General features: G+C 38.1%; 1 protein-coding gene across 1 annotated transcript; it reads right to left on the bottom strand.

Annotated features, from left to right (window-relative positions):
• Window positions 1-8,997: 8,997 nt before the first annotated feature.
• LOC138137049 (uncharacterized) lies at window positions 8,998-23,563 on the bottom strand. Its single transcript, XM_069056345.1, has 10 exons — window positions 21,663-23,563; window positions 21,330-21,604; window positions 20,971-21,264; window positions 19,859-20,081; window positions 19,563-19,645; window positions 17,300-19,502; window positions 17,057-17,156; window positions 16,859-16,969; window positions 16,658-16,813; window positions 8,998-9,087 (listed from the first exon to the last, which is right to left on the bottom strand). The coding sequence occupies exons 6-10, from the start codon at window positions 17,869-17,871 to the stop codon at window positions 8,998-9,000; spliced, it is 1,029 nt and encodes a 342-aa protein (XP_068912446.1). The 5' UTR covers window positions 17,872-19,502; window positions 19,563-19,645; window positions 19,859-20,081; window positions 20,971-21,264; window positions 21,330-21,604; window positions 21,663-23,563.
• Between the last annotated feature and the right edge of the window lie 520 nt (window positions 23,564-24,083).

A 24,083-nucleotide genomic window follows, 5' to 3' on the forward strand; every position in this document is an offset into this window, starting at 1 on the left:
AAACATTACATTAAAAAAAGTAAATAATTTGACATTAGTAATTTTTTCTAGTGGGTTGGTAGTCCCTTCCGCGCTATTACGCTATTTATTGTGTTGATGAGAATTAATGTTACAATTTATTGCAAATGTGACGGAACGTCCATTTTGTTAAAAGTGAATTGACGATTCGGTCTGTCTACGCCATTAAATACCAACCTTACATTGCAATTTCCCCGCGTGCGGGAAATTGTTTTTCGCACACTTCGAGGATAGCCGGGATATACCGATTTTGAGCTATGAGTACAATAATAGAAAAATTTACCAGTGAGTTTAAATAGAGTGACTCTATGTTGATTCGTGTTGAAAACTATCAAAACGAGATCTCATTGAGATTAAAAATGTTGACGAAGTCCTTCGATCTTTTTATAATAAATTCCAGTTCACATTTGAACTTTCTTTTCAGTTTTTATAAACAAGCACCTTGTGTGCGCATTTAACTAATAAAAAAAAATGAAACGTTACAGAACTATTCGCTAGGAGTGTCATTGATGACATTAACCACTTAAGAAATAGAACAGACAAATGGAGAACAATCATATTTTTCATTCCCCGCTATTAGTTGAAGTGAAATCCTCTAATTCGTTACAGATGCAAATACTGAAACTGTGGAGTAGATTGCTTTACAGATCTGTAAAAAAGTTTTTGCTATTTAATTGTTAAAGTATATCAAGAAAATAAACTAACAGCAACTCCGGTGTCATAATTAATAACAAATTTTTCCGAAAATTTAATCTTGAACTGTTCTTTACTGTTGCACAAGGCCAACAGCAACATTTTCTTATTCTTCTGATTCCAGTTGTACCAGTTTTATCTAGTTAACGCCTCAAAAATTTGCTCAGACTGAAATGATTATTTATCAGTCTGTTCACAATGTTTTGGCTGGTCTTACCTCAGATTGGAAGGCTCGACCCAAGTCAACCAAAATAGTGAAACACGACAAACCAACGATTCCTATATAACCAGAACGTAGAAGAGCGTTATATCCGTTGCCAAACTGGAAGTATAGTACGTTAAATATAGCGAAGTGGCAGAACAGAACTAAGTCGGAATTGAACAAGGATGAGAACGAATCGGCTTTAAAATGAGATCGTTTAAATTAAATTGGTTTCACGTACTTGGCCGAGTAGGAAAGCAGTGAAAATTCCTATTTCAAAAATACTTCCTGCGAAAACAAAGGGAGTTATCCGATTAGCCATTGCTCCCAAAGTATTATTTCTCGTTCTGCAAATAAGAATTTGCTTTATTATAGAATCAATAACGAAGATGATAAATGATAATAATGACAAAATAAATTTTGTGTGCAACCGTACGCGAAATGAGCAGTTCGCGTGTGTACAACAGGTCGCGAAATTGAATTTCGCAGCCGTTGCCTTGACGATTACAACATATCTATCTGCATATTTCCAGTGTAATCTTACAAATTCTGGATTGGTTACAGTAAAAGTTTGATTTTGTGTCAGGAACGGCCACTATTAGTACAGAATTTTCATCCGTTTTGAAATTATCGATCTATCATCTATATAAAACATGCACATGTGAATTAGGTTAATTTTGGTTAATTTTTCACCGATCAAAAAGAGAAATATCTCGTAAGATTTCCTGAATTTCATCAACAGACATTTTGGTTTATTTGTGTCTTTGTACGGCTCCTGATATTTCCACGATTAAAATAACCTAAAAAGGAGCAGATGATACAACCTAGCTTAACAGAACTTAACATTTACCTTCCACAATAAATAAATTCCAATAAATAGGTAAGCCAGTACAACATTATCCGACACGGTTTTCACATTCTTCTTGTTACATCAGTCTCAAAATCACTGTAACATTTTTCATGTTGCCGTTTCGATTTTTCAGGTTTCAAATGCGACACTGCACAATCTATAATATTTTTTTTTTAACTCTGGATGAGTACACGGAACTGAAACATCGTAATTTTCTTCGGACATTTTTGCAATTTTTCTCAAAGTGAATTGTTTTATTTATGTCGTTTCCACAGCGATATGGCGACATGTAGGCCGACTTTATTTTTATTGACAGTAAAGGAAATTTTACTTGTTCATTTTTAATTACAAATTTTCGGGTTACACACAAAATGTTGTGTACACCTTGGCTGCTATCCGGGGAAAGTACTACTAATAAATTAGTAGTGAATTAATAGGTAGGGATTATCGACATCCAATTCCAATCCGTCTTAATTTATTTCACAAGACTACTTATACCTTCATTTATTAATTTTGCCTTTCATCATGCAACTTGGACTTTTTTCTTGAATGAAAGTGTTTCATTTCGATGTAATTTGAAATTTTTTGTCTTTAATGCTTCAAAATCGGTTTAAGGAAAGAGGAGAAGAAGGATCCGTTTTCATGATTAATTATAATAAATATTCCATGGGACTTCAAAATTAGTAAGTTAAAGATTATCAAATACCATTCAATAGATATTTTATCTACTTTGAGTTACAAATGGGCTCATTATTATACCGAAAACAGTTTAATAAGTTATATTGGTAACATCAGCCGTTTGACGTCAAGCGTCAAGGTAACGAATGAAGCTACGAGGTAAATTTAGTAAATATAACCTTACATTTTTGTGAAAAATGTCTATTACCAACCCACGCAAAAGTCTCTAGTCTAATATGAAAGCTTGAGCAGCTGGAATTAGTAAAGCAAAGTATGGAATTAGTAAAGCAAAGTATGTAGATAAAATACATAGTACATTACACTCGTTTAACAAGACGTATTATGTCATTCGTTCCGTTAAACCACTTCTCGCTACGCTCACAGTGCTTTAAACACACTCATGTGATAATACAACGTCTTGCATTAAATAAATATTCACTACGTCCTTACTTACACTCATTCCCTACAACCTACAATATTTAATGACAACGTCAATCAATTCAAAGTAGGGTTAGAACAGATAAGGGTCATTTCACATTAAAAGTCAAGAGAGTGATGTTGATGTCCCAGTTTTTTTTTGCTTCCAATACTACGTTACGCGGTTTTCGTTTTGCAAAAATTTCAAATAATATTGAGAATAAAAATGAATTTTTATGAAATAATCGAAGAAAGGACGCTTGGCGGTCATGTTTCAAACTAAAAACCTCGCGCTGTAAAATGTAACCTACCGCATACATAATGTAAATAACTATTTTTGAAAAATATTTGGATTGGTGTATTTTTATTTTTCTAGTTTTTGAAATTATAAATTTACGTTCCAACATTGTGCCTTTTCTGTAATATGAAGCAAACAAAAATAATCTGTAAAAGCCCAAAGCAGTGTCCTCTACAAATCTATTTTTTTTTTAACCAGCAACGAGTAGGTAATACACGAAATTATAGAGTTGACGAAAGTTTTATAAAAATTACTGTAATGATCCAAACTCGATCATTATGGACACAAGCCATTATAGTTTACTTGAAGAAATTGCCTAGTTGAAGGCTTTAGGAAGTTTTTATTCTTTTTAATTTAAATATGATCACTGATCAGACTCTACTAGACTCTTTTTCTCTCTTGGTTAAGCTCTTCTCAGTATTTCTCTCACAATTGTGATCTCAATTTAATCATCACAAAGTCGTCACCGTTCACAAACTAGTTACAATTTCCCATAAGCTCTTTGGAAAACAGGAACACGTCAATAGTTTAATAATTTATGCTAAATAAAGTGTAGTAACAACACGCAGCATATTGTATATATTTTTTTAATATCTCCATTGTCACAAATTCCCCCATTCTCAAAACATTCACGATCTGCCAATCAGCAATATACACTGACCTCCAAAATTAACGCGTCACTTGTATTTTTACGGTTTTTTTGAAAAGTTTTACTTTAAAGCAAAACATTGTTATACACACTGAAAATAGAGGAAAACATAGATCATTCTACAAGAGTAAATAAAATTTCCAGCCACTGTGTACAAAAATGAGCAAAAATATCGTTTTTGCTCAATTTTTAAATTTACTCGAATATAATTTTTTTGTAACAGTTGAAAAATTTAATCAGTATTGACATCAATCTTCATGTACTTTTAACATGGGTGATGTTAGGGACAACTTCGCATTTAAAAAGTCCGTGCCAGTGGTTTTGTTAGCCCAGAATTAAGGGAGTCGGAGGACTATAGCATATCACCGTATCTAAAGTTCTAAGAAGATATCGGGAGACTGGACGGCACACAAGGAGGCGGAAACAAGGCCTAAAACGGATCACAACACCTCACCAGGACCAATACTTATGGTTCATAAGCATTAGAGAAGGGTTTCTCACTGCTCTCCGACTTCAAGATCGCATGTTAGACAATATGCACTCCGCCTGGGTGAAAATACTGTTAGAAAATGACTAAAGGAGGATCAGATACATCCGAGAAGACCAGCCACTGGATCCAAGTTATCTGCAGCTCCTCGGAGGGCCCGTTTAAACTTTGCATTAGAACATGTCAATTGGGTCGAACAAGATTGGCGCAGAGTTTTGGCCTTCGATGAATCCAGGTTCTGTCTATACAAGTCTGACAGACAGGTAATAATGTATAGACGACCTGGTGAGTGATATGCGCAGTGTCATTTCGTTACTAAAGAGAGTTTTGGGGGAGGGTCAATAATGGTATGGATAGGAATCTCTTTAGACGTACCTACAGAGCTGGTGATTTTAGTTAGACGCAATTTGAATGCACATCGATATAGCACGAACATCTTGGAACCTGTTGTTGTACCTTATGCCTCATTAGTAGGGCAAGACTTCATTTATATGCACGATAATAGACAGCCACATATTGCAATGGTAATTTCCGACTAATTTAGGACTATTGAAATATCAGTTATGAAGTGGCCAGCACGTAACCCTGACCTCAACTCAATCGAACACTTATGGGATAATATGGAAAAACTGTTACAGGCAATGTGAGGACGTCCAGATGACTTCAGTCAGCTAATAAGAGCACTTCTGGATATTTGGCAAAATAGAGGGTGTAGCGACCTGTTGGAAGCCAGTCACTGCAACCAACAATACATCCGCAACCACCAATAGATCTATCGGCAGATTTCCCAACGATCGCCTGAAGATGGCATCACCAGCTACTGCCTACGAGCCTTAGACGATCCCAATGGAACTTCCACCAGCATCAGCAATCACCGATAGATGGCGACCCAAACCCCCGACTACCGCTCTGTGAGGCACCAGGAGGAATCAAATTCCACCCCAGCATCACACCCGGCAGTTCAGTTCAGCAGTCCAGTTCCCGTCTTAGTGAACCAAGTGTAACGCAACAGTGGTGACCCCGAGAAACAGTGCTCCAGTAGTGATTCAGTAGTGTCTTCCAGTGCTTCCGTTGTGAGTCAGTGTACCCCAGTGACCCCAGTGCTCAGTGCTCCCTAGTGTACCCAAGTACCCCCAGAAGTGCTCAGTGCTCCCTAGTGTACCCAAGTACCCCCAGAAGTGCTCAGTGCTCCCTAGTGTACCCAAGTACCCCCAGAAGTGCTCAGTGCTCCCTAGTGTACCCAAGTACCCCCAGAAGTGCTCAGTGTACCCAAGTACCCCAAGAAGTGCTCAGTGGCTCCCAAGTGCCCCTAGTAGTGTCAGTCCAGTCTGCCAACGTAGTTACCATTCGCGAGTGTTGTGTGGTGATTACCAACTTTTGACTCCTGGACTGCGCACCATGCCCAACAACGGCGAATCCACAGCTTCCGTGCAGACTGAGGCCCCTGCGCTCCGCAACCCTGAGGTAGACCGCGTCACAGTTCGAGTCCCACCATTTTGGAGTAACGAGCCCGCACTCTGGTTCTCGCAACTTGAAAGCCAACTAGCACTAGCTAACGTCACGGCCGACACCACCAAGTTCCACTACGTGGTCTCAAACCTTGACTTCCGGAACGCACAAGTCGTCCGCGACATTCTGCAAACACCACCTAGGAGCGACAAGTACGAAGCACTCAAGACAGCCTTAATATCCCGCCTGTCGAGCTCTGAAGAGCAACGCATTCAACAACTTCTTCAACGAGAAGACCTAGGGGACCGCAAGCCCTCTGAATTTTTACGGCACCTCCGAAGCCTAGCGACAGTACCAGAGAACCTTCTGCGATCCCTGTGGACAAATCGCCTGCCGCACCAAACTCAGGTGATCTTGACTACACAGACGGACTCCACCCTGGACAAGCTCGCTGAACTCGCAGACAAGGTCCACGAGATGTTGCCCACTGCGCCACACATTGACGCCACCCAAATAGCAGCAACATCAACTGACCTTAGCAAAGAACTCGCGCAACTACGTAAAGAAGTAGCCGAGCTCCGCAAAGCATGCAACCGCCAGCAGCGCCGTAACCAATCACCAGCACGACCAGCAGCACAACAAGACAAACCAGAAAACACAATCTGCTGGTACCACATCCGCTTCAAGGGGAAAGCGACCAAATGCACCCAGCCTTGTTCCTACCAAACGGAAAACTAAGTACTGGACCACTCACGGCGGCAATTGGTCCGGTACCCCAGCAACGCCGCCTTTTCGTAGTCGACGTCGCCACAAAAGAGCGATTCCTGGTGGACACCGGTGCCGAAATATCTGTTTACCCCGTCAACAAGCTACGCTACCGTCCCGCCGCAACCGAGTTCCAGCTACACGCCGCAAACGGCTCCACCATTACAACTTTTGGTTTTCGAGCCATGGATCTCAACTTAGGTGTACGACGACAATTTACCTGGAAATTCATTGTAGCCGCGGTCACACACGCAATCATCGGAATGGACTTCCTGAGCCACTTCAACCTAGTGATCGACCCCCGCAACAAACGGTTAATCGATACCCAGACGTCCCTCAGCGTCCGTACCGTCTCTACCATAACCGCGACCAATCCTCCACGTCTCCTTGCGGTCACTGATTCAATATATCTCCGCCTGCTCAAAGAATTTCCGCAACTAACCAACCCACAGCAACCAGAACCACCCTCAAACATGACACCGTGCATCACATTCGCACCACGCCAGGACCTCCTATCTCTTGTAAGACTCGACGAATGGACCCACACAAACTGCAGATAGCCAAGACAGAATTTCAGGCACTACTCAATGACGGCATCATCCGCCCCTCAGCAAGCCCATGGTCTTCACCGCTACACCTAGCACCCAAAAAAGACTCCTCTTGGCGACCCTGCGGCGACTACCGCACCCTCAACGCACGCACCATACCCGACCAGTATCCCGTGCCGCACATTCAAGACTTTTCTCAAAACCTTGCTGGCTGCACCATCTTCTCGACGATTGATCTGGTGCGCGCTTTCAACCAGATCCCAATCGCATCCGAAGACATCCCGAAAACAGCAATCACGACACCGTTCGGACTGTACGAATTCATGTATATGTCCTTCGGCCTCCGCAACGCTGCACAAACGTTCCAGCGCTTCATGCACACCGTTCTACGCGGCCTGGAATTTTGCTATGTGTACATAGACGACATCCACGTCGCATCCAAAAACGAGGAAGAGCACCTAAAACACCTCCGTACTGTGTGTGAAAGACTCGCAAGCTTCAACATCCTCATAAACTGTAACAAGTGCGTGTTCGGCCAACGCGAAATCCGATTTCTTGGACACATCGTTTCCGCGAGTGGCATCCGACCGACGCCCGAAAAAACCGACGCGATCACAAACTTCCCGCGACCGGAAACAGCGAAACAGTTACGGCAATTCTTGGGACTAATAAACTTTTATCGGAACTTTATCCCGAAAGCAGCTAGTCTCCAAGCTCCTCTTCACGCTGTTCTCACTCCAAAAACGAAAAGCAAAGCAACGATCAACTGGACCCCAGAGATGGCACAAGCATTTACAGACTGCAAACAAAGTCTCTCCACCGCCACGCTCCTGGCACACCCCATCATTGGAGTTGACCTCGCCCTCTCTACAGACGCCTCCGACTTCAGTATCGGCGCCTGCCTCCAACAGCGAGTCAACAACGATTGGCAACCGCTTGCCTTCTTCTCCAGGAAACTAACTCCAGCACAGACTAAGTACAGTGCCTACGACCGCGAGCTCTACGCCGTGTACGCCGCGATCAAATACTTTCGTCACATGCTGGAAGGCCAAACATTCTTCATACTCACCGATCACAAACCACTGACGTTCGCGTTCGCACAGAAACCCGAGAAGTGTACACCGCGTCAGTTTCGCCATCTCGACTTCATCAGCCAATTTACCACAGATGTCAGATACGTCCCAGGCCCCGAGAACATCCCCGCCGACACCCTGTCACGCATTGGGAGCATCTCCTCAGCCGGCGACTTCCGCGCCCTCAGCATGGCCCAAGAAAACGACGCCGAACTGCAGGAACTTCTTCGCCCAGACGCCAACACAGGCCTCCGTCTGGAAAAGATCACTATCCCTGGTACCAACCTGACACTCTATTGTGACACAACAACCGGTGAACCACGTCCCTTTGTCACACCAACCCTCCGACGTCCCGTCTTCAACTCGTTGCATAACCTCTCTCATCCAGGCATTCGTGCCACTACAAAGCTTGTTACAGATCGTTTTGTATGGCCCAACATCAAGAGAGATTGTCGCCAGTGGACCCGCACATGCACCCAATGCCAGCGAACTAAGATTTGGCGTCACAATTCGCCTCCTCTCGGACGCTTCGCACCCCCCAATCACCGCTTCGAGCACGTGCACATCGACATAGTAGGCCCCCTACCTCCATCCAACGGGTACCGCTATCTGCTGACGTGCATCGACCGCTTCACCAGGTGGCCCGAAGCATTCCCCTTGACCAACATCGACGCTGCTTCCGTCGCACAAACATTTGTAGCAGGCTGGATCTCCAGGTTCGGTACGCCTCTTCGCCTCACCAACGACCAGGGCCGCTAATTCGAATCCGAACTCTTTCGCTGCCTCAACAAGATATGTGGTACTACCCAGTTCCGTACCACCGCATATCACCCAGCGGCCAACGGAGTAGTTGAGCGACTCCACCGTCAACTAAAGGCTTCCCTCACTTGCCACGCCGAAACCTGGACAGAAGCGCTTCCCCTCGTTCTGTTGGGCCTCCGCACCGCGTGGCGTGATGACCTACAAGCCACAACAGCCGAGTTAATCTACGGTCAAACCCTTCGTCTGCCTGGAGAATTCTTCAACCCTAGCAAATCACGCCTCAGCGACCCTGAATTTATTCAACAATTCAGAAAATTGATGAACGACCTCCGTCCAACACCAACAAGCAGTCACGGAAACAAACAAATTTTCACTTTCCGCGACTTGGAAACCTGCAGCCACGTCTTCTTACGCCACGACGCAGTCAAACCTCCTCTTCAACCGGCGTACGACGGACCCTACAAAGTTCTCCACCGTGATCACAGAACTTTCCGCCTGCTCCTCAACGGTCGTCCGACCTCCGTCTCGACAGATCGTCTCAAACCCGCATACGTCGCCAATGAAGACCCACCACAACCCACCATCACTCCACCAAACACAGCAACAAACACAACAGACACCAACACCAAACAAACGCGATCTGGACGCAACATCCAACGCCCTGTCCGCTTCCGCGACCATCCCGCTGGGAGGGGGGTGATGTAGCGACCTGTTGGAAGCCAGTCACTGCAACCAACAATACATCCGCAACCACCAATAGATCTATCGGCAGATTTCCCAACGATCGCCTGAAGATGGCATCACCAGCTACTGCCTACGAGCCTTAGACGATCCCAATGGAACTTCCACCAGCATCAGCAATCACCGATAGATGGCGACCGAAACCCCCGACTACCGCTCTGTGAGGCACCAGGAGGAATCAAATTCCACCCCAGCATCACACCCGGCAGTTCAGTTCAGCAGTCCAGTTCCCGTCTTAGTGAACCAAGTGTAACGCAACAAGGGTAAAATCATAACAGAAACCTCATTTTTAACATGCCACTACGTTATTGAGCTACAATTAACACTAGAGGGGACAAAACAAGATTTCAGGAAAATAATCTTTAAATTTCGATGTTTTTTTTGATTTCTCATTTTCACTCGTGATGTTACCTTTTCGAATTTTTGTATTTTTTTTTGCATTTATGTGCTCTTTTTTGTAAGAAAATATGTTGAAAATATTTCCCATGGTTCAGCTTTTATTGTTGTTAACATATTTTTTTTATATTTCAAAACTTGCTTTTTTAATTAAAAAAATTAAAGTGATGCGTTAAGGGTGACCGATACTGGCGAAGTGTTTCAGTTTTGCCACCTTTATAACGCAGCCACTAATACACAGTAGAGTATATAGATAAGTATGGAAACCAAACTGAATTTTTACCTGAAATAATAAGCCCTGAGGCCCTGACCGTTTCCATGCCCTTACCGAAAGGTTCTCGGAGTTTTATGGTTTAATCTGGTTTATCAGACAAACAATAAATACATTTCTTATTTTGTCTAAAAATGTAAGACATAATTTTCTTCTGGAAAATTGTCGAATAATAAAATTATTAATATTATAATAGATTAAAATGGTCCAATCATATGAAGTCCCAAAATTCACGCCCATAAATAAATGTCTTTTTCGCATTAGACACATTAGACGTCGTATGCGAAAAAGACATGTTTTTGCAACGAATTACATACAAGATTTTTTCTAATTCCGTAAAGTATTAGGCAAAAAACAAGAAAAAAGAAATACAGGTTTTAATTTTTTTAATTCACTAATTTATTACTCCTATCATTCTATCACTCTCTATCTACTCCAATTCATTTATTACAAAAGTGATATTTATTGTTACAATTTTGTAGCGATTTTCTTGCCAAATGAGTGATTTTGATCTGCGGTATAGCTGCTATATGTAATGTATATCCAGTTTATTACCTGCGAAGTCGCAGCCAATTATCAACGATTTGAGCAATGGCTTGCGTTTTTTAAAAGTTTCTTTTACATGATGAACTGATGAGATCAATTCAATACTTTGATTGCTTTAGTAAAAGAAAAGAAAGCTTTTCTTGTAATTTTATACTTCTCACTCTTTTTGGCACTAATGCGAAAAAGTGACAGTTAAACGCATTAGTGCGAAAAAGAACGTCATTGTGACATTCAAATGACCACCAAAAAAGCACCTATTTTGCAATGGAACTACTGGTCTCGCGAAGGAGTAGATATTTACCAATTCGCGATTTCTTTTTGTGATTTATACATATACCTACCTGCATACTCCACAACGCACAAAACTTTTCATACGATCATATTTTAATTTATAAATCAATATTTCTGTACTTAATTTGTTATACCGGGTGTATTATTAAAAACCTTTGGTGCTATAACTTCCTTATTTTTTTATCCGATTTTAATAAATGATACATCAAACAAAATTCGTTTTAGAAACACTATAGCTCGACATGCTATAATTTTTTTTTGACATTATATTTTTTGACAGACCGCAGCTAACTTTGTTTTTTTAAGTTGCACTGTATATTTTTTTATTTTTATTCTGATAGATGTTTATCTTCTGAAACACAAACATTAAAATAAAAAATCAAAAATTTGTTTTTAATTAAAAAAAATTGAATTTCCAAAAATCAAGTAACCATAACTTTACTATAGCAAATGTTCGAAATTACCTCCATTCGGTACATTCGACAGCTTCCACTGACGCCTATTGCGGCGTTTAATAAAAATTCTGGTGGTATTTGTTCACATACTGCTACGATTCTTGTTACTAAATCATTTCTGTTATCGACGGAGTCAAATAGACATTGTCTAGAATGCACTTTTATTACTGTTTAATGTGACTGCTTGATTAAAAAAAAAAACGTTATTTTTTAATTTCTTTTTTTGTTTCTATGCATGAACATGTTGTTTACATTTTCATATTCTAAATAAAAATCTCTATAAAACTGAGCAAAAAAAGTTAATAGTGCAATTTGAAAAAAAAAGTTGACTATCATTTGTCAAAAACAGAACTCAAGAACAAATATTGGATCAATTCAAATTGTAGCCCATTTAAAACGATTTTGCTTGACACATCAATTATTAAAATCGTCTGAAAAATGAGGAAGTTACAGTACCAAAGATTTTTCGTAATACATCCGGTATATATATTATATAATGTTAATGACGTTGACGTAATAATGTGCGGACTAAATTAGGCAACAATTTATTCATTATTTTTGTACGTACATATTTTTAAAAAAAACCTAATATTTAATTCCAAAAATTAGTTTTCATAAAAAAAAAAGCAAAAATTAATTCGCTCTGTACGGTCATAGTTTATATTAGAATTTCTGAAGAAATTCGAATAATACCGGGACAGGGTATTATCTGTAGTCATAAAATTTCCTGGTTGAAAACTGATCGGCGGCCCAAACTAACCCCCGGATTTGTCCCGTTCCTAAACAGGTAGGTAGTTTTGAAATCGGAGAAAAGATGTGCCTCTACTGCCTCTGGTGGCAAAAGCGATGAACTAAAATCGTTTTTATTCGCAAATTTATAAATGAATAACTTCCACAACTTCTGTTTTTTTAAATTATTATTTAATGTAGTAGGTAAAGGTAAATATATTGTATAGAATTACAAAATATTCTAACTTTTTAACTTTTACATTAAGCTCAATATAAAAAAAAACAAATGTTCCATCCACAATTTCACAACGCAGCGGACTCAGTAAACTTATTTAGATTCATTCTACAAAATCTGGAAGCATAATATTGAAATTTAGGTAATAAAAAATCGAATTAAAGCCGCGCACTTTAGGTTTTTATCATATCATCAGACAATCTTTTTCCCTTATAAAAAAAAGTATAACGCTGCGGTCTGGAGAATTAAAAAACCTTTAATTTGATGTATGATACTTGACGAATGATTGCGTATTAACTGAGTTCTTTGCAATTAATGAAATACACTCTAGTCAACGCTGGTATCGGTCACCCTTAATTTTGGAGTTCAGTGTAGATTATACTTTCGATGTAGGTATTCTGGCGGCCACTCAAAAGAACACGATAGCTGGTGCAGACTTCTCAATTTTTCCCTAGATTTAAAAAGGGACCTCTCCAGTGGTGTTTGTGCTGAATGCATTTTTTTATGGCAAATGTATGCTTTGTTTAAAAAAAAAGTCAAGATTCTAAAGTTAGTCTTGTAAAGGTATAATACCAATGTAATATAAAAAAAAAATTGTTGCACAGTCTAGGACTGGCTTACAAATCTATGAGGGGCATGATGACCAACTCAATAGACCGGGACCAATGGCTTAACGTGACTTCCGAATCACGAGATAGAATATATTTTTTTTTGCGCCCTGGGTCGGAATCGAACCCGCGACCCTCGCGTCCCTGAGCCGAAACGGACTCCCTTAGGCTATATTCTGCCTAAAAAAACAATTCGTGCACTTTTAGGTGGCCGCCAGTGTACGTGGTCGATGCATAAACACACGAAAGCTGGGCGCCTTTGCCTCTCTGATAAATGGTGATTCGTGACCTTCAAGCTTCACTTCACACACATATTACAAGCAAATATACAGGGTGGAACAAAAGTATCAAATATTGGCTGTAACTTTTTGATTTGACAATTTATGAAAAAATGTTTAATATAAAAGTTGATTGGTGTATTATCCTGCATCATCTGGTCTTTCTAGTTTGTTCCTATCTTCTTTTGTTTCGCTGTTATGGCAACCAACTTTGGTTTTTTAAATAGCACCCATACATTTTTTGTGTGATTTTCAAACAAGCGTATCTTTCTGTATTCATAAATACAGTTTTGCCATTAAGGGGAAAAAGAAAAAAATTAAAAAAAAACAAAGGTGATAAAACTAACTTACTAAGTAATAAAATGCAATATCAAGAATGCCATGGAAATTTGACAATTTTTATTGAACGTCATGCATGATAATAAACCAAACAATTTTTATATTAAACATTTTTTCATAATTTTTCAAATTAAATATAAAAATTGTTTGGTTTATTATCATGCATGATGTTCAACAAAAATTGTCAAATTTCCATGGCATTCTTGATATTGCATTTTATTACTTAGTAAGTTAATTTTATCACCTTTTTTTTTTTTTTTTTTTTTTTCATGAGAATCAATATTTTTATTTCAACATGATTTGATTTTAATAAATATATACATACATAAATATAACTATAAAAAATAAATCTCTTCCAGTGGGGTAGTCTCAGGTAGGGCACCACGAATGCTGGCTGCGTTTCCTCGTTGGATAGCCAAAGAAATACGTTGGCAAAGGAAATATTTCGCCTTCAAATCACCGCTTTCAGCTATTAATTTTGAACCGACGTTATCAATAAAGGAACTTGCTTCTTTGCACCAAGGACCTAAAGTTTCGAAAGCAAGAGCTTTGAAGATGAAGTTAGCAGATTTTAAAGATTTATATTTATTGTGTTTTTTAACACATGCAATTTCTGCTGCGGCTCCAGAACACATTGATGTATGGTTTAAGTATGATGACGCTAGGGTATCAACACAAGTAACGTCCCATATAAGACGTTGACCCTTTGACCACGGAATAAGGGTTGCTCCGTCTGGTCTCTTGCCATCATCACGAGATAAACCATTGGGTTCAAGGGTGCAATGAAAATGAGCGGATGATAAGGCTCGTTGAATAATAGAATTAAGTTCATTGTGTCTTGGAATTCTTCCCAAGCTTTTAACGCAGCTAAGACCGTGAAAACCAGTTTCGTTTGGCATAGAACAACGACTACAAATATGGTTTTCAAAAAGACGGCAACCCAGTCTAAGGCCAACAGAAGTTTGAAAATCTTGCTTGTCTAAACAAGTACCGATGTTCTTAGATGGAAATGCATGTAACCAAGCACCTGATTCACGTTGTTGGATCGCTTTAAAACGTGCTTTGTCAAAATCTGAGTCAAATTGAAGTTCACTCTCAATGATTCTTTTTATATTTATCAAATCCCAGGATTTCTGAGTTTTTAAACTAGATGGAGTTTCGTTATTTACTGATAGCCACTTATTCAAAGCTTCCTCATAATAGTGTACTTGAATCTTAATATCCATAAAGGGGAGTAAAGAAGACATAAGATCTTGAACACCATGAGAAGAACTAAGGAAAGCCGGAAGACAAATATCAGAAATTCTACGAATACCCAATCCACCAAAAGAAATAGGGAGAGTTGCTTGTAACCATTGTTTGGTATTTAGACAAATGTTTAAAATAGATTCAAGACTTTCTTTGAGTAAAGAGTCCATATCTTCTAGTAAAGAAGAGAATTTCCAAAGAGCACAAGTACGCAGAAAATATGACATTTTTGGAATGAAAAGGCAATTTTTTAAAAGAAAATAAGCCACATGTGGATTAATTTGTTCGAGTCGAGAAATAAGAAGATTCAATTTATGTTGTTTGATTTTGAAATGATGGACATGAGCTTCTTCAAAAATTGGAGCTCCTAATAATTGAAGGTCATCTTTTGAAGTTATACGAATACCTGGACATATTTTTTCGAATTTACTAACAATACTTGAGTCGATACGTTGAGAACAAAAGAAAATTTCACATTTGCTTGTATTCACCTTAAGACCAATTTCAGCGGCCATTTTAATGATAGTATGAAAATCGTTTAATACAGTTTCGGGCGAATCTGAAAGAGTGGCATCATCTAGATACCAAATGTTTAGTTTCGAAAGTAAATTATTGACCAAAGGTTGAACTGTAATACTAAAAGACATTGGACCACAAGGATCACCTTGCTGAACACCAACCTCTGATGATATTGTTTTATTACCAAAAAAAAGCAAAGAAGGGAACCGATAACTTTGGTATAGAAACGGATATATAAGAGGAAAATTATTTTTAATTGGGATAAGCATACTATCTCTCTCGATAGAATTAAATGCATTTTCAAAATCGATTTTAAGTAAAATGTTATCTCTATTTTCAGGAATGTTGATAAATGTACGAACTGAATGTATTGCTGCTTCGCAGCCTCTTTTTGTAGCAACACCAAGTTGGTGAGGAGCTAAGTATGATTGAATTTGATTGCTCTGGTTAACACAAACTATGCGAGCAACTAGTCTTCTCAAAGCACAACCAATAGCTATAGGTCTGATACCTCCATCTTTCTTTGATAATGCACAAAGAGATGCACCATAAAAGATTGGCTGAATTTCTTCAGGAATCTTAGCAGCGAGGATAAAATTGCAAAGGCTAGTTAATGAAGTCAAAGCTCTTTCACCAGCTTCTCCAGCGGAGAAGGAAATCATGTCCTTTGTTTAATTTTTTTTAATTTTATTCTTTTTCCCCATAATTGAAAAACTGTATTTGTGAATTCAGAAAGATACGCTTGTTTGAAAATCACACAAAAAATGTCTGGGTGCTATTTAAAAAACCAAAGTTGGTTGCCATAGCAGCGAAACAAAAGAAGATAGGAACAAACTAGAAAGACCAGATGATGCAGGATAATCAACTTTTATATTAAACATTTTTTCATAAATTGTCAAATTAAAAAGTTACAGTCAATATTTGATACTTTTGTTCCACCCTGTATATATTTTTTTAATCAAACAATACTTTCTTTTAATTAAATTTATTTATTCAATATTTTACACTCAATTTATTTTATAGTGTAGAGAACTGAAACTACCATGTAGACTGCCTTGCAAATCTGTAAACCGCCAATTGGATCTTAATTGATATGGACAGGTGTTACTTACGCCCATTCCTAATTGATAATTGATCGCCAAGGTATCTGTAAATTTGACTTTGATCGGTACAAGGCAATTATGCAAAATAATCAACAGAATTTTTCTGTTTTCGTTGTTCCAGGTGTACCAATTTATTGCCAAGAAGCTCGAGAATATTCTTTCCGACTGCAAAAAATTGATTTTAAGTGTAAGAGATTCGATTAATACGACCTCGTCTTGTAAAGTTTGTCCTGAAGTAATTAGACTCCAGAAGGTGGTGACGGCAAAATTGGCGAAGAGTGAAGCGCGTAAAAACATCACGCTGTGAGATTCATCTGTGAGCTAATTTTGAAATTATTACAAAATCCCCAAGATTAAGACTGTGGTTAGTGTTTCTATTGCAACAAACTAAATCGTTGAATTACTCACTTGATAGAAAGAAAGTGCTATACTGAGACCGATAAGGCAGCCACCCATACTGAACGGTAGTATTAAGTGGTCCATATTCATCAAGAGGTTGTTTTTCCAACTGGAAATAAAGTCCTGCAGTTGCAGCAGATTAAGAATCTACAATCTCTTATTTTATTTTTTAGAAACAAAAAAATTCAACTTTTTGGAATTTGAAAAAAGACGTGCAAACGTACATACTCGTACATACAAAATCGAATTTACCTTAAAAAATCGCAGTGTCTCTTTACCAAAAATTTCAGTCTAAAGTTGACTTCATTTTGGTAAACTTCATCAGAGAGGAGTTTCCATTCGCACGTTTTGAACCCTTTGGTAAGTTCTTCCACGTAATTGTTAAACATGTATATTTGGAACTTCATGTGCTGGAAGGCGTAGATAATCTGGTACGCATGTACTGTCATGCAAGGAGCTGCCACAAAAAATGTTAACTTGGTGAGTAAGATCAGAAATTTGCTTTGACCAAAGAACCACTTTTGAATCAGCCAATTAGTAAAAAACACTTCGTCGTCGTCGTCGACTGAAAAAACATTAGCACTGGCCCAAACCAGCATGACTGTAGTGTTTACCACGACAAAAATATTTATCGCCCTCGATTCTCTCTTTATCTTACTTTCTACGTCTTTAATGGCAGATTTAACATCCCACAAATCAATCACTTCCATCACATCTTCAATCATACGATTCCTGAGTAGAACCACAAACATGCCGAGCGTTGCCTGCAAGGTGTTAGTGGGTTGGTACAGCAAAAAGCACTTAAAGAATTTTACATAGCACATTTGAAAGAAGAGTGGTCCGTATTGGATTAATTGGTCTGCGTTGGGTGCTAAAGCGAAGTAGTAGGTTTGGGAGAGCAGTAGAAAGAAGTACAAGCAAAGTGTCAACTTAACCACAAACTTGACGAATCGGCAGCGAAAAATGTTTCCTCCCACGATTCGAACCACCCACAAGAAATCGTCTGGAACGAGTCAACTCAAGGTTGGGGAGTACCTGTCTGAAAAGACTTACCATTCAGGAGGTTTTGGTGGCGATAGTTGATCATTCTGACCACACTAACCGAGGTATCAAGTGAAACTTGTTTCAACCGTGTACGTGGCTTATTGGTGGTCAATTTTGGAACAATTACTTAAGTTTTACATAAGTAATAAGAACCCCGGGACTTGTTAAAGTTTCTAGTGTAGCATTGAATATCCGTAATTTATAAAGTCAGGCTTTCATGTATTATTTATTACTGAGCATTTAATTATTATCGGTTCTAGAAGTTTTTTTTTTATTAAGTCAATACTGTAGTGAATAAGTTCAGGTGAAATTCTTGTCTGTTTTGTTTGTTATATTTTTATTTCTTTTATAAATAAGTAGGTAATAAGATGGACTAAATTAATTTTTATAGTTAATTTATTATTCTTCTTATTATTATAACCAAATATGAGTAGAGCTTATAAAGCTATATTACTCAAAGAAAAAAAAAGTTGATATTACCAACCGAAATGATCATCCAAGCATTTCTTAAATATATTTACACTTTCAGGCTCAATAAGTTCTATAGGAAGCATATTCCAGTGGCACGGATAAAAAATTTTGCCTGACAGTCATTCTATATTGTGAAGTGGTCAAATTTAGCCCATGTCCTCGAAGCCTGTCATTACGTCTTAGTTCAAAAAAAGTATATCAAGGCTGCGAAATCATTCTTTAACGTACCGAGAGAAAAATTGTCATCGAGGACGCTGGCGGCCGAGGCAAGACAATGTCGAGGATGTTAAAGGATTTCGCGGCCAAGGTGTACACAACATTTTTGTGCAACCGAAAATTTGTAATTATTAAAAACCGGGATTTTAGGATAAATGCCTTTTTGTTTAGACTTCAGGCCGATGAGCGAGAGTCATTAAAAGCTCTATTTAAGTAAAATACGGCATTTTGACAAACATTTTTCTCTTCGCATTTAAACTTGTCACAATCTAGTGTGGCAACAAGCCAGAAGGCTTGATCTTCGCCCACCTGTCAAGCCTTCTCAACGGTACACACAGCGACAACTCCTTTCGCCAATACTCTCCCGAGGTCAATAACTGCCTGATACAACCTTCTAACTATAACTCTACTTCTGTATTCAGGCAAAATGCTAACTACTATAGTCAGCTCCAACAGACCGTCAACCTGGCACATTTCGAAAAACGCGCGAACAACGTAATCGTAATATTCGGTGCAAGATTTCACCGCCGATGCTTTACTGCTCTTAGCGAATTTGAGGTGAACAAAAAGTGTTGCATAATCAGTTTTAATAGACAGCCTAAGTCAGCTAAAACAGGTCAGTCGTATAAAACAGAAACTAAAGAATTATTTGAAATTTTTTGTGGTAAATTTAATGTGTGGTACATTCTCGTTGTATGCACATTTTTAGGATTCTATGATTACCCTGTTAGGAGATATTAATTAAAACAAGACGACAAGAAAAAAAATATATGCAAGTTTATACCTCTTTATATTCAGTTAAATGAATTGTTAACTCCTGTGGTTTTCTCGGCCCCCGACTCTTTAGAACCGGTCTTGGAACTAGTCCTGCAAAATGAAATATCATAAAAAAACAAAATTAAAGTAATTGTTTTTCCCACACATTTCCATCATTTTGGTACCAAAAAGGTACGTATTTGATTGAGGTCTAGGCTTCATTTTTGCTAAGACTTTTTCAATTTTTTCAATGGAATTAAGTTGTAAGGAATAGTTACAAACCGGAAATTCCTTTAATTCGAATTCTATTGTCATGTTACTAACCTGGCACACTAGCACTTGACTTTAATGAATGATTGCATTCCTCTTCCCACTTGAATCTTCATGAAATAAAAAAAATCAATTACAACTTTTCCTTGATATTCCTTCACAGGGCTCTCATTTCTGATGGTGGTAATTTCGCCTTCCCCAATAACTTTCTTACCCCGCATCTTAGTTTTTAAATTTCTCTTTTGAAATTGTCTTAATTCGGCAAGGGCAAGTTGGACTTTAACAGACACACAGAAAAGATATGATAAAAAAAAACATGTGTCGTAAAGACGCACAATAGAAGTGAAACTTTTGTATTACAGGGAAACATTGTAATTATTCATCAATCACTTTTAAATAGCATATTCACAACAAAATTGTATATTTTAATGAAGAAAATAAATTATAAACAACGATAACACTAAACAATATCGAAATGCGTAACTCATTGTTCATTTTTAAGCCTCCAAATCAAAGAGAGGACATTATCGATAAATGCCGTGAGTGTGACAAAGACAAAGACACTGCTCCCACTCGACCCAATAATGTTTACCCCCACCACTTTTCGTCACACAAAAAGGTTGCCGATCAGAATTTCAAGACCCTCCCATAAAAAGTTTCACTTCAAAAACTCCAGTTTTTAAATACAGATAGCAAAATAAACGGTAAAAAATCCATACTTTTTTCAATTAGGTATTTACATTTACCGTTCCTGACCTATACAGTGAGAATTTTTTTCTTTTGTATTTAAAAGTGCTGAAATAGATTCACTCCTCCTTTCATACAGAGCTACCGCGTGTATATGTTTACACAAGGCATTCTTCACACTAAACTCCGGACACTCACACATATATCTATGTATAAGTACATAAAGGGTGTTTTTTTTTTAAATTTGGCGTCGAAGTAGGCGTTGGAGAGTCGATTGAGATCGCACCACTCGTGTAAAGCGTAAGATTTAAACAGCTGATCCGTGATCCGTAACCTGTATAGGGCGTTCACAAATGACAGTTCAACGCCTACTTCGACGCCAAATTTAAAAAAACACCCGTTATTACATTCATCGCAATACATCATTCGACAATCCTCATCACACAATTCATTATATAATAAGATATAAACTTTCTCACCTTCTTTATTCCATTCTTCAACTTTTAATGCTGTAGCTACCATATCATCTGCATCTCGTTTCTTATCAATGTTGAATCTTCTTATTAAATTTCTTAGATCTCTTTTTGTAATTAAATTTAATCGGTCCAGTTGTTTGTCACGAATTTTTCTTGCATTCTCTAATATCCTGTCATTTGAAACACCTGCTTGTAACTGCTCGACTATCAGTGTCTGTTCCTTCTGAGACAAACGTTTCGTTCTTAATTCATCTTCATGACCCACATGTGTTTTAATAAATTTCACATTTATCGTTCCTTAAAAGTTTAACGGTAACATACATTTTAATTATTAATACTAGAAAAGACTTATTAAAAGTTACCATTTCCAGAGATTTTAGCACATATTCTTGATGGGTTAGTTCAATCCAGTTTTGTCTTCTTTCTTTCAGAACTGCCACTATGCTTGATCTGTTGTTCAAAACCTACGTGTAACTCCAGCTTAATTTGCAATGTCAAGAATGTTCCTAAAAGTCTTTTCTTTCATTTCGACGATGACGAGTCCCGCTCGTGTAGCTGCGCTAATACGTTGCAGATGCAGAGTGTATGCACAGGAGTCAGGATAAATTTCTTGTGATTCCGATTCACTTCGCAGGCCCTGCATAGGTATTTCACTTTTTACTAAGATTTTTAAGGTAGTAATATGTATTACTCACTTGACGCTACGTCGCCATTTTACCTTCCATCAACAAAGGTTCAATTCATCATATCCCTCCCGTCAATTTCCCATACCTCTCAAGGTTACAATTGCTCTGGAAATTTTCACTCATAACAAACCATATTTCATTCATTGCCGGAAGAAGAAACTTCTTGCGTTCCCTGATTTAGATTCTATACATTTGTTCACGTGCCTTTGGCGAAATTATCCCATTTTTGGTTATTTCAAAAGTAGCTGTCACTGTTGACGTCGGTTTCGACAAGTTGACCAGATAAATATTGAAAATAATAACAGACCAGACATTATTATTTTAAATAAACAACAAAAGCAAGCATATCTTTTAGATATAGCTGTTCCAAATTCCCATAATATAACACAGACATATAACACAAAAATTAATAAATATTTAGAGCTCTCCGTTGCTATGAGAAATCTTTGGCATTTAGAAAAAATTTCTATTTTACCACTTATAATTTCAGCAACGTGAATAGTACTGCAATCTCTTTTTAAAAATTTAAAAATTTTGGACTTATATGTTGCTTGGCAATTTATATAATTAGATCGAGCTCTATTGGTCAATTTGATTAATTCATAACTAAAAAGCTGTTGCACCCTGAATATTTTTCTAAACGTTTTTTACCTTCATTACCATCAAGGAATATACAGTTTCAATTTGATCCGCGAGTTCTGGGACAGCCTGTATAAATAATTTATCACGTTTAATTAGTAAGCAAGTGGGTAATGTTAAAAAGAAGAAATGGTTCTGTGAAAGATGTTTAAATCGCTTTTTGAATGAAGGTGTATTGAAATAGTTATTTATGTTACAAGTGTTGAAAACGATCCATTGCTTTACGAACGGTAATATGGCGCGAGACGCAGTCGAGCACTGTATGTGAGTGAGTAAAGCAATGGAGTTTTCACAAGAGTACCATACAATATTTTTTGTGCTGCCTTTTGTAATAAAACATACTTTTGAATCATTAACATAATAAATATTACTTAAACAAAATTATGTTGGTAATCAATTTAGCACTAAATATGTCAAATGTCAATCTGTCAGTGCTCGAATTTCAAATTCAAACGCAACTTTATAGCTTGCAAGCTCACCAACCGAAATTTTTATAAATAAACCCCCCAAACCCCGAGTGAATCAAAAAAGCCTTGTTTCCCGTCCCGCATTCGGTTTTATCATTTCTGACGCACCCCAATTTCGCAACCCTTACTTGACCAAAGTAACCAATCACCTCGTTTCTACTTTACGCCGATCGCGACACTTTTTCGATATCTCTAGAACTTTTGAAATTACAGTTTCCGTTGTCCACCATTATTTTAAATGTTTAAATTTAGACTTTTGTTAGGACCAGACCGAATGTACCGAATCATTTGTTGTTGAACTAGAACTCTGAAAAAGAACACTAAATTACTGACTCTATACAATAATAAACCTCAACATCAAGAAACAAACACAATTAAAAACGGATCAAACAGAATTAAACAGGAACACTGAATTACTGACTCTATACAATAATAAAAATCAACACTAAGAATTAAACAGAAACAAAATAAAACAAACAATTGAAATAAAACAAACAGAATTAAAATGAAACAAATTAACATTATTTTGAACCTAAATTGGGCTTGAAACGCTGTTACGTAAGTGTCATGTCATGCAACTAAATTCCGTTGATCTGCTAATTTTGAAATTGTTCTACATTGGTTTGATTCCCCAAACCTGGCTTTACCGTTAAAGTGCGTCTATCCATATTTTAAAACGACGTTTTGATTCCTTCAGTGGTTTATTGCCCGCTAACAAAGATTGTCGTAAAAGTGGTGAGTAACCGATCTTCAATAATCCGCAGGTACAAGTCCTGAACCATCCAGAGTTTTTGTTACACGGTAGGTAAATAATCCCCTAGTAATGAGACCATCATAAACGATCCAAAATGTTAACTAGTGTTTAAAAAGTCGTTTCAAAATATCGATAGATACACTTTACCCTGTCCTCTGTGTTTTCTACCGACTCCCTTTCTACTTTGCCTTGTTACTTTTCGATTCTAGTTTTTTATTTTATTTTTTTTTTTTTAAATTGCCATTCCCGTTTTTTGCCATACGGCTTTTACGGTACCTTTCGGTCGGCCGTTTTTTCCAATTCATTTTCCTTGTTCCTTTGCCTATCGGTGATGCGACAGGGCTCCGGGGCACTTTCCCCGGCCACCCACGCCCATTCCACCTCACATTTACAGACATACACAACAACATTTATACACCCATGGGCACCCTTCCCGACGGGACCCGAACCCGTACTGACCTCGCGGTGGTGGCCGAAAGAGTGTTGATTCTTCCTTCCACCACCCTACCGTCAGCCCCTGATAGACATACACACACATCCTTGGCCGGGCGGAGGTTCCTTCTTTTGAAA

Source organism: Tenebrio molitor, chromosome 8 (assembly GCF_963966145.1).
Source record: "Tenebrio molitor chromosome 8, icTenMoli1.1, whole genome shotgun sequence".
Taxonomy (NCBI): domain Eukaryota; kingdom Metazoa; phylum Arthropoda; class Insecta; order Coleoptera; family Tenebrionidae; genus Tenebrio; species Tenebrio molitor.

Coding starts and splice junctions, on each gene's coding strand:
- LOC138137049 (XM_069056345.1), bottom strand. CDS start 17,871: ATGTGCTATGTAAAATTCTTTAAGTGCTTTTTGCTGTACCAACCCACT. Junction 16,970..17,056: donor TAGCACTTTCTTTCTATCAA/GTGAGTAATTCA, acceptor TTTCAAAATTAG/CTCACAGATGAATCTCACAG. Junction 9,088..16,657: donor ATTATCAATTAGGAATGGGC/GTAAGTAACACC, acceptor TGTGGCTTGTAG/GTCATCACGCCACGCGGTGC.